At 51.9% G+C, this 12349-nt stretch overlaps 1 protein-coding gene across 1 annotated transcript in view; it reads right to left on the reverse strand.

The window, feature by feature from the left end:
• Positions 1-12349, reverse strand: part of eif2ak2 (eukaryotic translation initiation factor 2-alpha kinase 2) — a 122993-nt gene that overhangs the window by 41184 nt on the left and 69460 nt on the right. Inside the window, exon 11 of the mRNA XM_038800574.1 lies at positions 3080-3149. Within this exon, the coding sequence (XP_038656502.1) occupies positions 3080-3149 (70 nt within the window). The remainder of the gene's footprint in view (positions 1-3079; positions 3150-12349) is intronic.

Consider the following 12349-nt stretch of genomic DNA (forward strand, 5'->3'; position numbering starts at 1 on the left):
TGGAGATAGCTTTAACACATTTATGAAACTATTAGCAATTCTACTTGGATTCGACTCTCCTGTTAATCCTGCTATAGCTACTCAGACTGACGAACCAGTCTGCTACAATCCTGTGTACTCTCTGAGTGTCTCCACTGGAAAGAGGAAAATCATGTGTGCTGTGTCCTTTATACAGTAGTCCCCCTTTATAACGCGGGTGTTGGGGTCCAAGACAGCCACCCGCGTTGTATCCGAGCCGCGGATATCCATGATGGGGGTTTTTAAATTTATTTTAAAATCTATGCTAGCGCTTCCCATTGTGAGTCTACGGGGGGGCGGGGGGAAGAGGTCAGACCCCCGTAGACTCACAATGGGAAGCGCTAGCATAGATTTTTAAATAAATTTAAAACCCCCATCGTGGATCCAATTAAAATTTCAGCGGCCGGCTCACTTTGATCCGGGAGAAGGAAGCTGCTCTCACTGAAATCAGCCGGCCGCTGAAATTGACACTGCCCGCTGCTCTCTCCCTCCAATCCAACTTTTTAAGTTTTAATGTTTCTGATTGGAGGGAGAGAGCAGCCGGCAGTGTCAATTTCGTTTTTTTTTTTTTCCTCCGGTTTTGCCCCCTCTCCCCCACATCCTCCAACTAGACCCCTCTCCCCCCACACCCTCCGACTTGCCCCCTCTCCCCCCCAACACCCTCCGGCTCGCCCCCTCTCCCCCCACACCCTCGGCTCGCCCCCTCTCCCCCCACACCCTCCCGCTCGCCCCCTCCCCACACCCTCCGGCTCGCCCTCTCCTCCCCCGTCCCCCAACACCCGCAGGGCCCCCCTCTCTCTCCCCAACACCCGCAGGACCTCCTCTCTCCCCCAACACCCGCAGGTCCAACCCTCTCTCCCCCACACCCCAGGGGGTCTCCCCACACCCACAGGGGGGTCTCCCCCACACCCGTCCACATCCGCTCCCCCCCAACACCTGCCCCCCCACCTCTCCCCCCCAACACCCGCAGGGCCCCCCTCTCTCCCCCACACCCCCAGGGGGGTCTCCCCCACACCCACAGGGGGGTCTCCCCACACCCCGCCCCCCTCCTCTCCCCCCCAACAACCGCGGACCCCCTCCTCTCCCCCTCTCCCCCCCAACACCCGCCCCCCTCCTCTCCCCCCCACACCCGCCCCCTCCTCTCCCCCCCAACACCCGCAGGGACCCCCTCTCTCCCCCACACCCCAGGGGGGTCTCCCCCACACCCCAGGGGGGGTCCCCCCCACACCCACAGGGGGGTCTCCCCCACACCCACAGGGGGGTCTCCCCCACACCCACCCCCCTCCTCTCCCCCCCCCAACACCCGCCCCCCCTCCTCTCCCCCCCAACACTCGCAGGGGCCCCCTCTCTCCCCAACACCCGCAGGGCCCTCCTCTCTCCCCCCCACCCCACAGGGGGGTCTCCCCCCACACCCACAGGGGGGTCTCCCCCACACCCACAGGGGGGTCTCCCCCACACCCACAGGGGGGTCTCCCCCACACCCACAGGGGGGTCTCCCCCACACCCACAGGGGGGTCTCCCCCACACCCGCCCCCTCCTCTCCCCCCCCAACACCCGCCCCCCTCCTTCTCCCCCCTCCTCTCCCCCCCCCAACACCCGCCCCCCCCCCCCCCCCTCTTCTCCCCCCCCCTCCTCTCCCCCCCAACACCCGCCCCCCCCTCTTCTCCCCCCCAACACCCGCCCCCCCCCCTTCTCCCCCCCTCTTCTCCCCCCCCAACACCCGCCCCCCCCCTCTTCTCCCCCCTCCTCTCCCCCCCAACACCCGCCCCCCCTCTTCTCCCCCCCAACACCCGCCCCCCCCTCTTCCCCCCCAACACCCGCCCCCCCCTCTTCTCCCCCCCCCCAACACCCGCCCCCCCTCTTCTCCCCCCCCCAACACCCGCCCCCCCCTCTTCTCCCCCCCAACACCCGCCCCCCCCTCGGCAGTGTCAATTTCAGCGGCCGGCTGATTGTTTCAGTGAGAGAGCAGCTTCCCTCTCCGGATCAAAGTGAGCCGGCCGCTGAAATTGACACTGCCCGCTGCTCTCTCCCGCCAATCCAACTTTTAAGTTTTAATGTTTCTGATTGGAGGGAGAGAGCAGCCGGCAGTGTCAATTTCAGCGGCCGGCTCACTTTGATCCAGAGAGGGAAGCTGCTCTCACTGAAACAATCAGCCGGCCGCTGAAATTGACACAACTGACAGTTGGGGTCCATAAGCCCCCCCGCGGTATATCGCGAACCGCGGTATTGCGGAGCGCGGTATAACGGGGGACTACTGTATATGGGTTGGTGTAATGCCCCCCTGTGGTAGTGTCACGTCTGTGTGTGTCGTGAATGCCCATTGGTCGTGTCCTATCTTACTGACCTATTGGTTGAATGTCTGTGTGTCAAGTCTCTGGTGTTCCCTCTAGTGTCTATCTAGTCTACATGTATTTCGTTAACCCCTTGTGTATTTACAGTGATGCATATCACCACAAGAAGCAGGTCCTTCCTTTCACCCTGGCCACGGTGTGTTTGGGGTGTCTGAGCAGTGCCTTATATTCAAAAATAGTGGAAAAAGGCATTTGCAAACTGCCATTCACAGTCTAAGAATGGCCCAAAGCACTTTGCAGTCAGTGAAGTACTTCTGAACGTCATAATCCAATTTGTGTACAAAATCTCATAAACTGCAATTAAATAAAAGATGAGTTAATCTGTTTTAATGATGTTGGTTGAGAAATTGATTATAGTTGATCTGTGCGGAGTCTGCATGTTCTCCCCATGTTCCTCCGGGTGCTTCGGTTTCCTCCCACAAGTGCCGAAAGACGTGCTTGTTAGATGAATTGGACATTCTGAATTCTCCCTCCCTGTACCCAAACAGGCGCCGGAATGTGGTGACTTGGGGATTTTCACATTTTGATGTGAATCTACTTGTGACACTAATAAAGATTATTATTATATCCTGAGGTGATCTCACTTGCTTCTTCAAATAGTACTGTGGAATCCACCTGAGAGAGCAGCTTAACATCTCACCTGACAGGCAAGAAAGCAAAACAAACCATCACCCCAACATAGACAAATCTATCTGAAAGTTGTACCGTACCGCATTCGTAAGTGGTTTAGTGCCCTCGAATATAATGAAGCTGGAACCACTCGAAAGTTCAGAGCTCCTCCTAAAAGAAATCAGAAACATGTGAGGGCCATTCATTGGGTCTGAATACATTATAATTCATTCTGTGCCACTACTCAAGACACATTTTACAAAGCACACCTGAGAAATCTTATTAAAACTAACTAGAACTCTGCAGCAGTATCTTTGGCCTTCCCAAACAATCACATGGTTAATTGAATTTAGCCAACTGAATTTATGTATTACATTTATGTGGTATGTTTAATGTGGGACAATGTCCTGAAACACTTTTTAATAAAGACAATTGTCATAACCAACCTAATTATGCTTGTATAAAGACAATATGTTTTGGTATTGATGGGAAGAGACCCAGCAGGAATTTTCCATGTTGTATAGATAATAGTTCATGATAATCAAACTTTGTGTCATTTGAACTACTCGGTGTGGATTCCTTCATGGTTCACAAAAGCAATATTTGGTACCGAGGCCAGTAGCAAAATACAGGAGTTCTTTAATGAAAGTAGCGCAGGTGGCGGCGGCATGGTGGTTAGCACTGCTGCCTCACAGCGCCAGGGACCCGGGTTCGATTCCAACCTCGGGTGACTGTGCGGAGTCTGCACGTTCTCCCCCTGCCTGTATGGGTTTCCTCCGGGTGCTCCCATTTCCTCCCACAGTCCAAAGATGTGCAGTTCAAGTGGACTGGCCGTGCTAAATTGCCATTGATGTCCTAACGTTAGATGGGATTACGAGGATAGGATAGGGTATTGGACTTAGGCAGGCTGCTCTTTTGGAGAGTCGGTGCAGATTCAGTGGGTCGAATGGCCTCCTTCTGCACTGTACGGGTTCTGTGATTGTATTAACTGAGTGGTGGGCAATCTCGGCTAGTGAGTGGGCCACATTTGTGGCCCTCTGATAGATTACTGATTGTTTGATTCCTTGATTTATCAATGTCTTTAGGTACTGACTGAGTGCAGAACTAGAGAATGGAATTATTCAAAATGCCATGACTGTAAAAGATAGTCATTGTTTCAGATAATTAATTAACTGTTGAACTTTAGGGTCTTAGAACATACAGTGCAGAAGGAGGCATTCAGCCCATCGAGTCTGCACCAACCCACTTAAGCCCTCACTTCCACCCTGTCCCCGTGACCCAATAACCCCTCCTAACATATTTTGGACACTAAGGGCAATTTATCATGGCCAATCCATCTAACCTGCACATCTTTGGACTGTGGGAGGAAACCGGAGCATCCGGAGGAAACCCACGCTGACACGGGGAGAACGTGCAGACTCCGCACAGACAGTGACCCAGCAGGGAATCGAACATGGGACCTGGCGATGTGAAGCCACAGTGCTATCCACTTGTGCTACCGTGCTGCCCCTGTCTTGTCTGTAGAAATTTAAACACTGTTCCAACGAATGTTCCATATAATGAATAGACCATTGTATTCTAGTTCATTTATCAATAAGAATGTATCAAATAATTAGTTACAGCAAGGTCTATGGCCAGCAGTGGCATGAAAATTCTATTCTCATGAGGCGCGCATGTGGACACTAAATTATCCTTAATGGACACCAGTCAATCGTAAGTAATGGCCAATGTTTGACTACTAAATCGTCATCTCAGTAATAAACATCTATTTGAAAAAACCAGGAGGTCTCAGCTGAGAATTAGAAACCAATGAGAGTAAATGAGGGAATAGACCATCGATAAGGATGCCCTTAAAAGTAAGACCTCATGGACTGCTAGTGATGGTGATTTGCTGAGCGGACGCACATCAGGCAGCTCTCCTCCAAACTAGAACCAAAAAGACACTTTCAGGCAAATTTTGTCGGAAGAATCGAAAGCGAAGTAACCCCAATGGAAGAAAGAGAATGACTGCAAATAAAATACCAACGAACAGGAGCTCAAGGGGCCAAAGGGATGGCAGAAGTGGCGGAAGGGGCCACGAACAGCGAGCGGATGAACCGGCGGATCCACGAGAGGGGGAAATCATCGACCCGAGCATCAGCCTCCCCCTCGCCACCTGGAGACCTTCCTCAAGAAGGAGCTGGCTGCCATGAAAGAGGCAATCAGAATTGAGATCCAGGTGGTGGTGATGGAGGCGATGGTCACCCTACCAAATTGACAGACAGGGGAAGAAGTGGAGGTGCAGAAATGGACGATCCATGACCTCGAGAGAGCCTCGACGGACCAGACCGACAAGATCATCACTCTGGAACCAGAGGTGAAAAGGTTGATTGTGGCCCAAGGGAGCTTGAAGGGGAAGGTCGAGGACCAGGAAAATAGGTCCCAACGACAAACCTTGCGGATTGTGGGCCTGCCGAAAGGCATCGAGCATAGAGAGCCGACAGGCTACATCACCCAAATGCTGGGCATCCTAGTCGGGAGAGATAACTTCCTCAACCTCCTCAGAACTCGACAGGGCATACAAAGCGCTCAGACCAAAGCCCAAGGCGGAGGAGCAGCCAAGAGCGATTATCGCGTAGCTGCACCGATGCCAGAACCGTGAGAGGATCCTGCGGTGCGCAAGACAGACTAAAGTGAGCACATGGAAAGGACACAGAATCCATATTTATCAAGACATTGAGGCAGACCTGGCAAAAGAAGAGCCGAGTTTAATCAGTCAAAGTCGGCACTATATAAAAATGGGACTTTGGGTCACACACCAGAGCAAAGAGGACTATTTCAATACCCGAGTGGAGGCAAACAACTTTGTATGGGCCATCGGCCTGGACAAAGGGCAGGCGAAGCAGCGATGAAGGCGGGTCGGAGGAAGATTGCTGACTGAAAGAAACAGAGACTTATAGAACGAGTTTCGTCCAGAACAAGAATAGACAAGGTCCCTCATGGTAGACTGGTACAAAAGGTAAAGTCACACGGGATCGGGGTGAGCTGGCAAGGTGGATACAGAACTGACAAGGTCATAGTAGGCAGAGAGAAGCAATGGAAGGGTGCTTTTCTAATTGGAGGGCTGGGACTAGTGGTGTTCCGCAGGGATCAGTGTTGGGACCTTTGCTGTTCGTAGTATATATAAATGATTTGGAGGAAAATGTAACTGGTCTGATTAGTAAGTTTGCAGACGACACAAAGGTAGGTGGAATTGCGGATAGCGATGAGGACTGTCAGAGGATACAGCAGGATTTTGATCATTTGGAGACTTGGGCGGAGAGATGGCAGATGGAGTTTAATTTGGACAAATATGAGGTAATGCATTTTGGAAGGTCTAATGCAGGTAGGGAATATACAGTGAATGGGAGAACCCTCAAGAGTATTTTTTTTAAAATAATTTTTATTCAAGTTTTTTAATAACAATAACAAATTTTCTCCCCGCAATGTAAAACAAACAGGGCGTGTTTCCACATCAAAACAAGAAAAGAACTCTTCCCCCCAAAATAAATAATAACAAATAGCAATACAAGAAAGAAGAAAATAACATAACAAACCCCCCCGGTTGCTGCCGAGACCGACCACTCTCTACCCCAGGGGTGGGCAAACTACGGCACGCGGGCCGCATGCGGCCCGCCAAAGGTTTTAATTTTTTTTTAAAGGTTAATGGGGGGGGGGGGGGGGGGGGGGCTGTTGGGTTACTTACTGGTATAGGGTGGATACGTTGACTTGAGTAGGGTGATCATTGCTCGGCACAACGTCGAGGGCCGAAGGGCCTGTTCTGTGCTGTACTGTTCTATGTTCTATATGAGGTGCCCAGAATCATAACCGGGTGAAGTAATTATTTTACTTAATATACTATGCGGCCCTTTGTGAATTGTGAATTTCTGAATGTGGCCCTTGCACGGAAAAGTTTGCCCACCCCTGCTCTACCCCTTCGCCAGGAAATCGAGAAAGGGCTGCCACCGCCGAGAGAACCCCTGTACCGACCCCCTCAGGGCAAATTTCATCCTCTCCAACGTGATGAACCCGGCCATGTCATTGACCCAGGTCTCCGAACTCGGGGGGCCGCGTATCCCTCCACTGTAACAGAATCCTGCGCCGGGCTACTAGAAACGCAAAGGCCAGAATGCCGGCCTCTCTCGCCTCCTGCACTCCCGGCTCCGAAGCTACCCCAAAGATCGCGAGCCCCCAGCCTGGCCTGACCCTAGACCCAACCACTTCCGACAAAATCCCCACCACCCCTTTCCAAAACCTCTCCCGAGCCAGACATGCCCAAAACATATGGGTGCGGTTTGCCGGGTCACCCGAACACCTCCCACACCTGTCTTCCCCTCCGAAAAACCGGCTCATCCTTGCCCCCGTCATGTGAGCCCTATGCAGCACCTTCAGCTGAATTAGGCTGAGCCGTGCACAAGAGGAGGAAGAATTCACCCTCTCCAGGGCGTTCGACCACGTCCCATCCTCAATCTCTTCCCCTAGCTCTTCCTCCCATTTCGTTTTGAGCTCATCTACTGAGGCCTCCTCCTGCAGCAGTTGGTAGATAGCCGAGATCTTCCCTTCCCCGACCCACGTCCCCGAAAGCCTCCGGACTCGTACCCGCACAGGACGCTACCGCCAGTCTCTTCCATGCGTCACCCTCCCCTTCTGTCACCCACCTGCGAATCATCGCCACGTTCGCCGCCCAATAATATCCACACAGGTTGGGCAGCGCCAGACCCCCTACGTCCCTTCCCCGACCCACTGTCCTGCACCCCCCTTGGCGGCAGCCGCAGAAACTCCTCCACCTGCCTCTTAACAAAGTCCCTGACCTGCAAATACCTAAATGCGTTCCCGGGGGGAGGTTCCACTTCCCCACCAGCTCCTCCAGAGTCGCGAACTTCCCATCCAAAAAGAGGTTCCCAAACTGTCTGATGCCTGCCCTGTGCCAACTCCCAAATCCCCCACCCATTCTCCCCGGCGCAAAACGGTGATTGCCCCATATTGGGGCCCAAACTGAGGTCTTCACTTCCCCCCTATGCCGCCTCCACTGTCCCCAGATTTTGAGGGACGCAACCACCACTGGACTCGTGGAGTACTTTGCCGGGGGGAGTGGAAGTGGGGCCGTCATCAAGGCCTCCGGACTCGTACCCGCACAGGACGCTACCTCCAGTCTCTTCCATGCGTCACCCTCCCCTTCCGTCACCCACCTGCGAATCATTGCCACGTTCGCCGCCCAATAATATCCACACAGGTTGGGCAGCGCCAGGCCCCCTATCCCTTCTTCGCTCCAAAAATACCCTGCTTACTCTCGGGGCCTTCCGCGCCCACACAAACCCCAGAATCGACTTATTCACCCTTCTGAAAAAAGCCTTCGGGATCAACATGGGGAGGCACTGGAAAAGAAACAAAAACCTCGGGAGCACCGTCATTCCAACCGACTGGACCCTGCCCGCCAACGAGAGCGGCAGCGCATCCCACCTCCTGAACTCCTCCTCCATCTGCCCCACCAGCCGCGAAAAGTTAAGCCTATGCATAGCCCCCCAGGTCCTAGCCACGTGGACCCCAAGATACCTAAAGCTCCCCGTAGCCCTCCTCATCGGGAGTTCCCCTATCTCCTTCTCCTGACCCCCTGGGTGCAGGACAAACAGCTCGCTTTTCCCCACATTGAGCTTATATCCCGAAAAGTCCCCAAACTCCTCGAGTATCCTCAGCACCTCTGGCATCCCCTCAGCCGGGTTCGCAACATACAGCAGCAGATCATCTGCATACAGCGACAACCGGTGCTCCACCCCACCCCACGCACAATCCCCCTCCAACCCTTCGAGTCCCTCAGCGCCATGGCCAGGGGCTCAATAGACGAGGAATAGGGAGAGAGAGCAATTAAACACGTGGCTACAGGGATGGTGCAGGCGGGAGGGATTCAGATTTCTGGATAACTGGGGCTCTTTCTGGGGAAGGTGGGACCTCTATAGACAGGATGGTCTCCATCTGAACCTAAGGGGCACCAATATCCTGGGGGGGAGATTTGTTAGTACTCTTTGGGGGGGTTTAAACTAATTCAGCAGGGGCATGGGAACCTGGATTGTAGTTTTGGGGTACGGGAGATTATGAGTAGAGAGGTCAGGCGCACAGTTTTGACTTTGCAGGAGGGCGCCAGTGTTCAGGTCGGTGGTTTGAAGTGTGTCTATTTCAATGCCAGGAGTATACGAAATAAGGTAGGGGAACTGGCAGCATGGGTTGGTACCTGGGACTTCGATGTTGTGGCCATTTCAGAGACATGGATAGAGCAGGGACAGGAATGGTTGTTGCAGGTTCCGGGGTTTAGGTGTTTTAGTAAGGTCAGAGAAGGGGGCAAGAGGGGGAGGTGTGGCGCTGCTAGTCAAGGACAGTATTACGGTGGCAGAAAGGATGCAAGATGGGGACTCTTCTTCCGAGGTAGTATGGGCTGAGGTTAGAAACAGGAAAGGAGAGGTCACACTGCTGGGAGTTTTCTATAGGCCACCTAATAGTTCTAGAGATGTAGAGGAAAGAATGGCGAAGATGATTCTGGAAAAGAGCGAAAGTAACAGGGTAGTTGTTATGGGAGACTTTAACTTTCCTAATATTGACTGGAAAAGATATAGTTCGAGTACATTGGATGGGTCGTTCTTTGTACAATGTGTGCAGGAGGGTTTTCTGACACAATATGTTGACAGGCCAACAAGAGGTGAGGCCACTTTGGATTTGGTTTTGGGTAATGAACCAGGCCAGGTGTTAGATCTGGAGGTAGGTGAACACTTTGGAGACAGTGACCACAATTCGGTGACCTTTACGTTAGTGATGGAAAGGGATAAGTATACCCCGCAGGGCAAGAGTTATAGCTGGGGGAAGGGCAATTATGATGCCATTAGACATGACTTAGGATGTGTAGGTTGGAGAAGTAGGCTGCAAGGGTTGGGCACACTGGATATGTGGAGCTTGTTCAAGGAACAGCTATTGCGTGTTCTTGATCAGTACGTACCAGTCAGACAGGGAGGAAAGGGTAGAGCGAGGGAACCGTGGTTTACCAAAGAAGTGGAATCTCTTGTTAAGAGGAAAAAGGAGGCCTATGTGAAGATGAGGCGTGAAGTTTCAGTTGGGGCGCTTGATAGTTACAAGGAAGCGAGGAAGGATCTAAAGAGAGAGCTAAGACGAGCAAGGAGGGGACATGAGAAGTCTTTGGCAGGTAGGATCAAGGAAAACCCAAAAGCTTTCTATAGGTATGTCAGGAATAAAAGAATGACTAGGGTAAGAGTAGGGCCAGTCAAGGACAGTGGTGGGAAGTTGTGTGTGGAGGCTGAGGAGATAAGCGAGATACTAAATGAATACTTTTCATCAGTATTCACTCAGGAAAAAGATAATATTGTGGAGGAGAATGCTGAGACCCAGGCTATTAGAATAGATGGCATTGAGGTGCGTAGGGAAGAAGTGTTGGCAATTCTGGACAAGGTGAAAATAGATAAGTCCCCGGGGCCTGATGGGATTGATCCAAGGATTGGCTGGGAAGCCAGGGAAGAGATTGCTGAGCCTTTGGCTTTGATTTTTAGGTCATCATTGGCTACAGGAATAGTGCCAGAGGACTGGAGGATAGCAAATGTGGTCCCTTTGTTCAAGAAGGGGAGTAGAGATAACCCCGGTAACTATAGGCCGGTGAGCCTAACATCTGTGGTGGGTAAAGTCTTGGAGAGGATTATAAAAGATACGATTTATAATCATCTAGATAGGAATAATATGATTAGGGATAGTCAGCATGGTTTTGTGATGGGTAGGTCATGCCTCACAAACCTTATCGAGTTCTTTGAGAAGGTGACTGAACAGGTGGACGAGGGTAGAGCAGTTGATGTGGTGTATATGGATTTCAGTAAAGCGTTTGATAAGGTTCCCCACGGTCGGCTATTGCAGAAAATACGGAGGCTGGGGATTGAGGGTGATTTAGAGATGTGGATCAGAAATTGGCTAGTTGAAAGAAGACAGAGAGTGGTGGTTGATGGGAAATGTTCAGAATGGAGTTCAGTTACGAGTGGCGTACCACAAGGATCTGTTCTGGGGCCGTTGCTGTTTGTCATTTTTATAAATGACCTAGAGGAGGGCGCAGAAGGATGGGTGAGTAAATTTGCAGACGACACTAAAGTCAGTGGAGTTGCAGACAGTGCGGAAGGATGTTGCAGGTTACAGAGGGACATAGATAAGCTGCAGAGCTGGGCTGAGAGGCGGCAAATGGAGTTTAATGTGGAGAAGTGTGAGGTGATTCACTTTGGAAAGAATAACAGGAATGAGGAATATTTGGCTAATGGTAAAATTCTTGGTAGTGTGGATGAGCAGAGGGATCTCGGTGTCCATGTACATAGATCCCTGAAAGTTGCCACCCAGGTTGATAGGGTTGTGAAGAAGGCCTGTGGTGTGATGGCCTTTATTGGTAGAAGGATTGAGTTCCGGAGCCATGAGGTCATGTTGCAGTTGTACAAAACTCTGATACGGCCGCATTTGGAGTATTGCGTACAGTTCTGGTCGCCTCATTATAGGAAGGACGTGGAAGCTTTGGAACGGGTGCAGAGGAGATTTACCAGGATGTTGCCTGGTATGGAGGGAAAATCTTATGAGGAAAGGCTGATGGACTTGAGGTTGTTTTCGTTAGAGAGAAGGTTAAGAGGTGACCTAATAGAGGCATACAAAATGATCAGAGGGTTAGATAGGGTGGACAGTGAGAGCCTTCTCCCGCGGATGGAGGTGGCTAGCACGAGGGGACATCGCCTTAAATTGAGGGGTAATAGATATAGGACAGAGGTCAGAGGTGGGTTTTTTACGCAAAGAGTGGTGAGGCCGTGGAATGCCCTACCTGCAACAGTAGGGAACTCGTCAACATTGAGGGCATTTAAAAGTTTACTGGATAAGCATATGGATGATAAGGGCATAGTGTAGGTTAGATGGCCTTTAGTTTTTTCCATGTCGGTGCAACATCGAGGGCCGAAGGGCCTGTACTGCGCTGTATCGTTCTATGTTCTATGTTCTAATTGCTAACGCGAAGAGCAGGGGAGACAAGGGGTACCTTGTCCCTTGTCAAGTTGTTGGCAAACAACTTCTGGAAAGCCGAAAGTCCTCTGACCGCCTCCCGTTCGTCACCACACTCGCCACCGGGGAGCTGTACAGCAACCTCACCCAGCTGATGAACCCCTCACCAAACCCACACCTCCGCAACACCTCCCACAGATATCTCCACTCCACCCTATCAAAAGCTTTCTCTGCATCCATGGACGCCACTATTTCTGACTCCCCAGCCACCGGCGCCATCATCATGACATTCAGGAGCCTCCGCACGTTGGCATTCAATTGTCTCCCTTTTACAAACCCCGTTT

The sequence above is a fragment of the Scyliorhinus canicula genome, chromosome 6, assembly GCF_902713615.1.
Source record: "Scyliorhinus canicula chromosome 6, sScyCan1.1, whole genome shotgun sequence".
Classification (NCBI taxonomy): domain Eukaryota; kingdom Metazoa; phylum Chordata; class Chondrichthyes; order Carcharhiniformes; family Scyliorhinidae; genus Scyliorhinus; species Scyliorhinus canicula.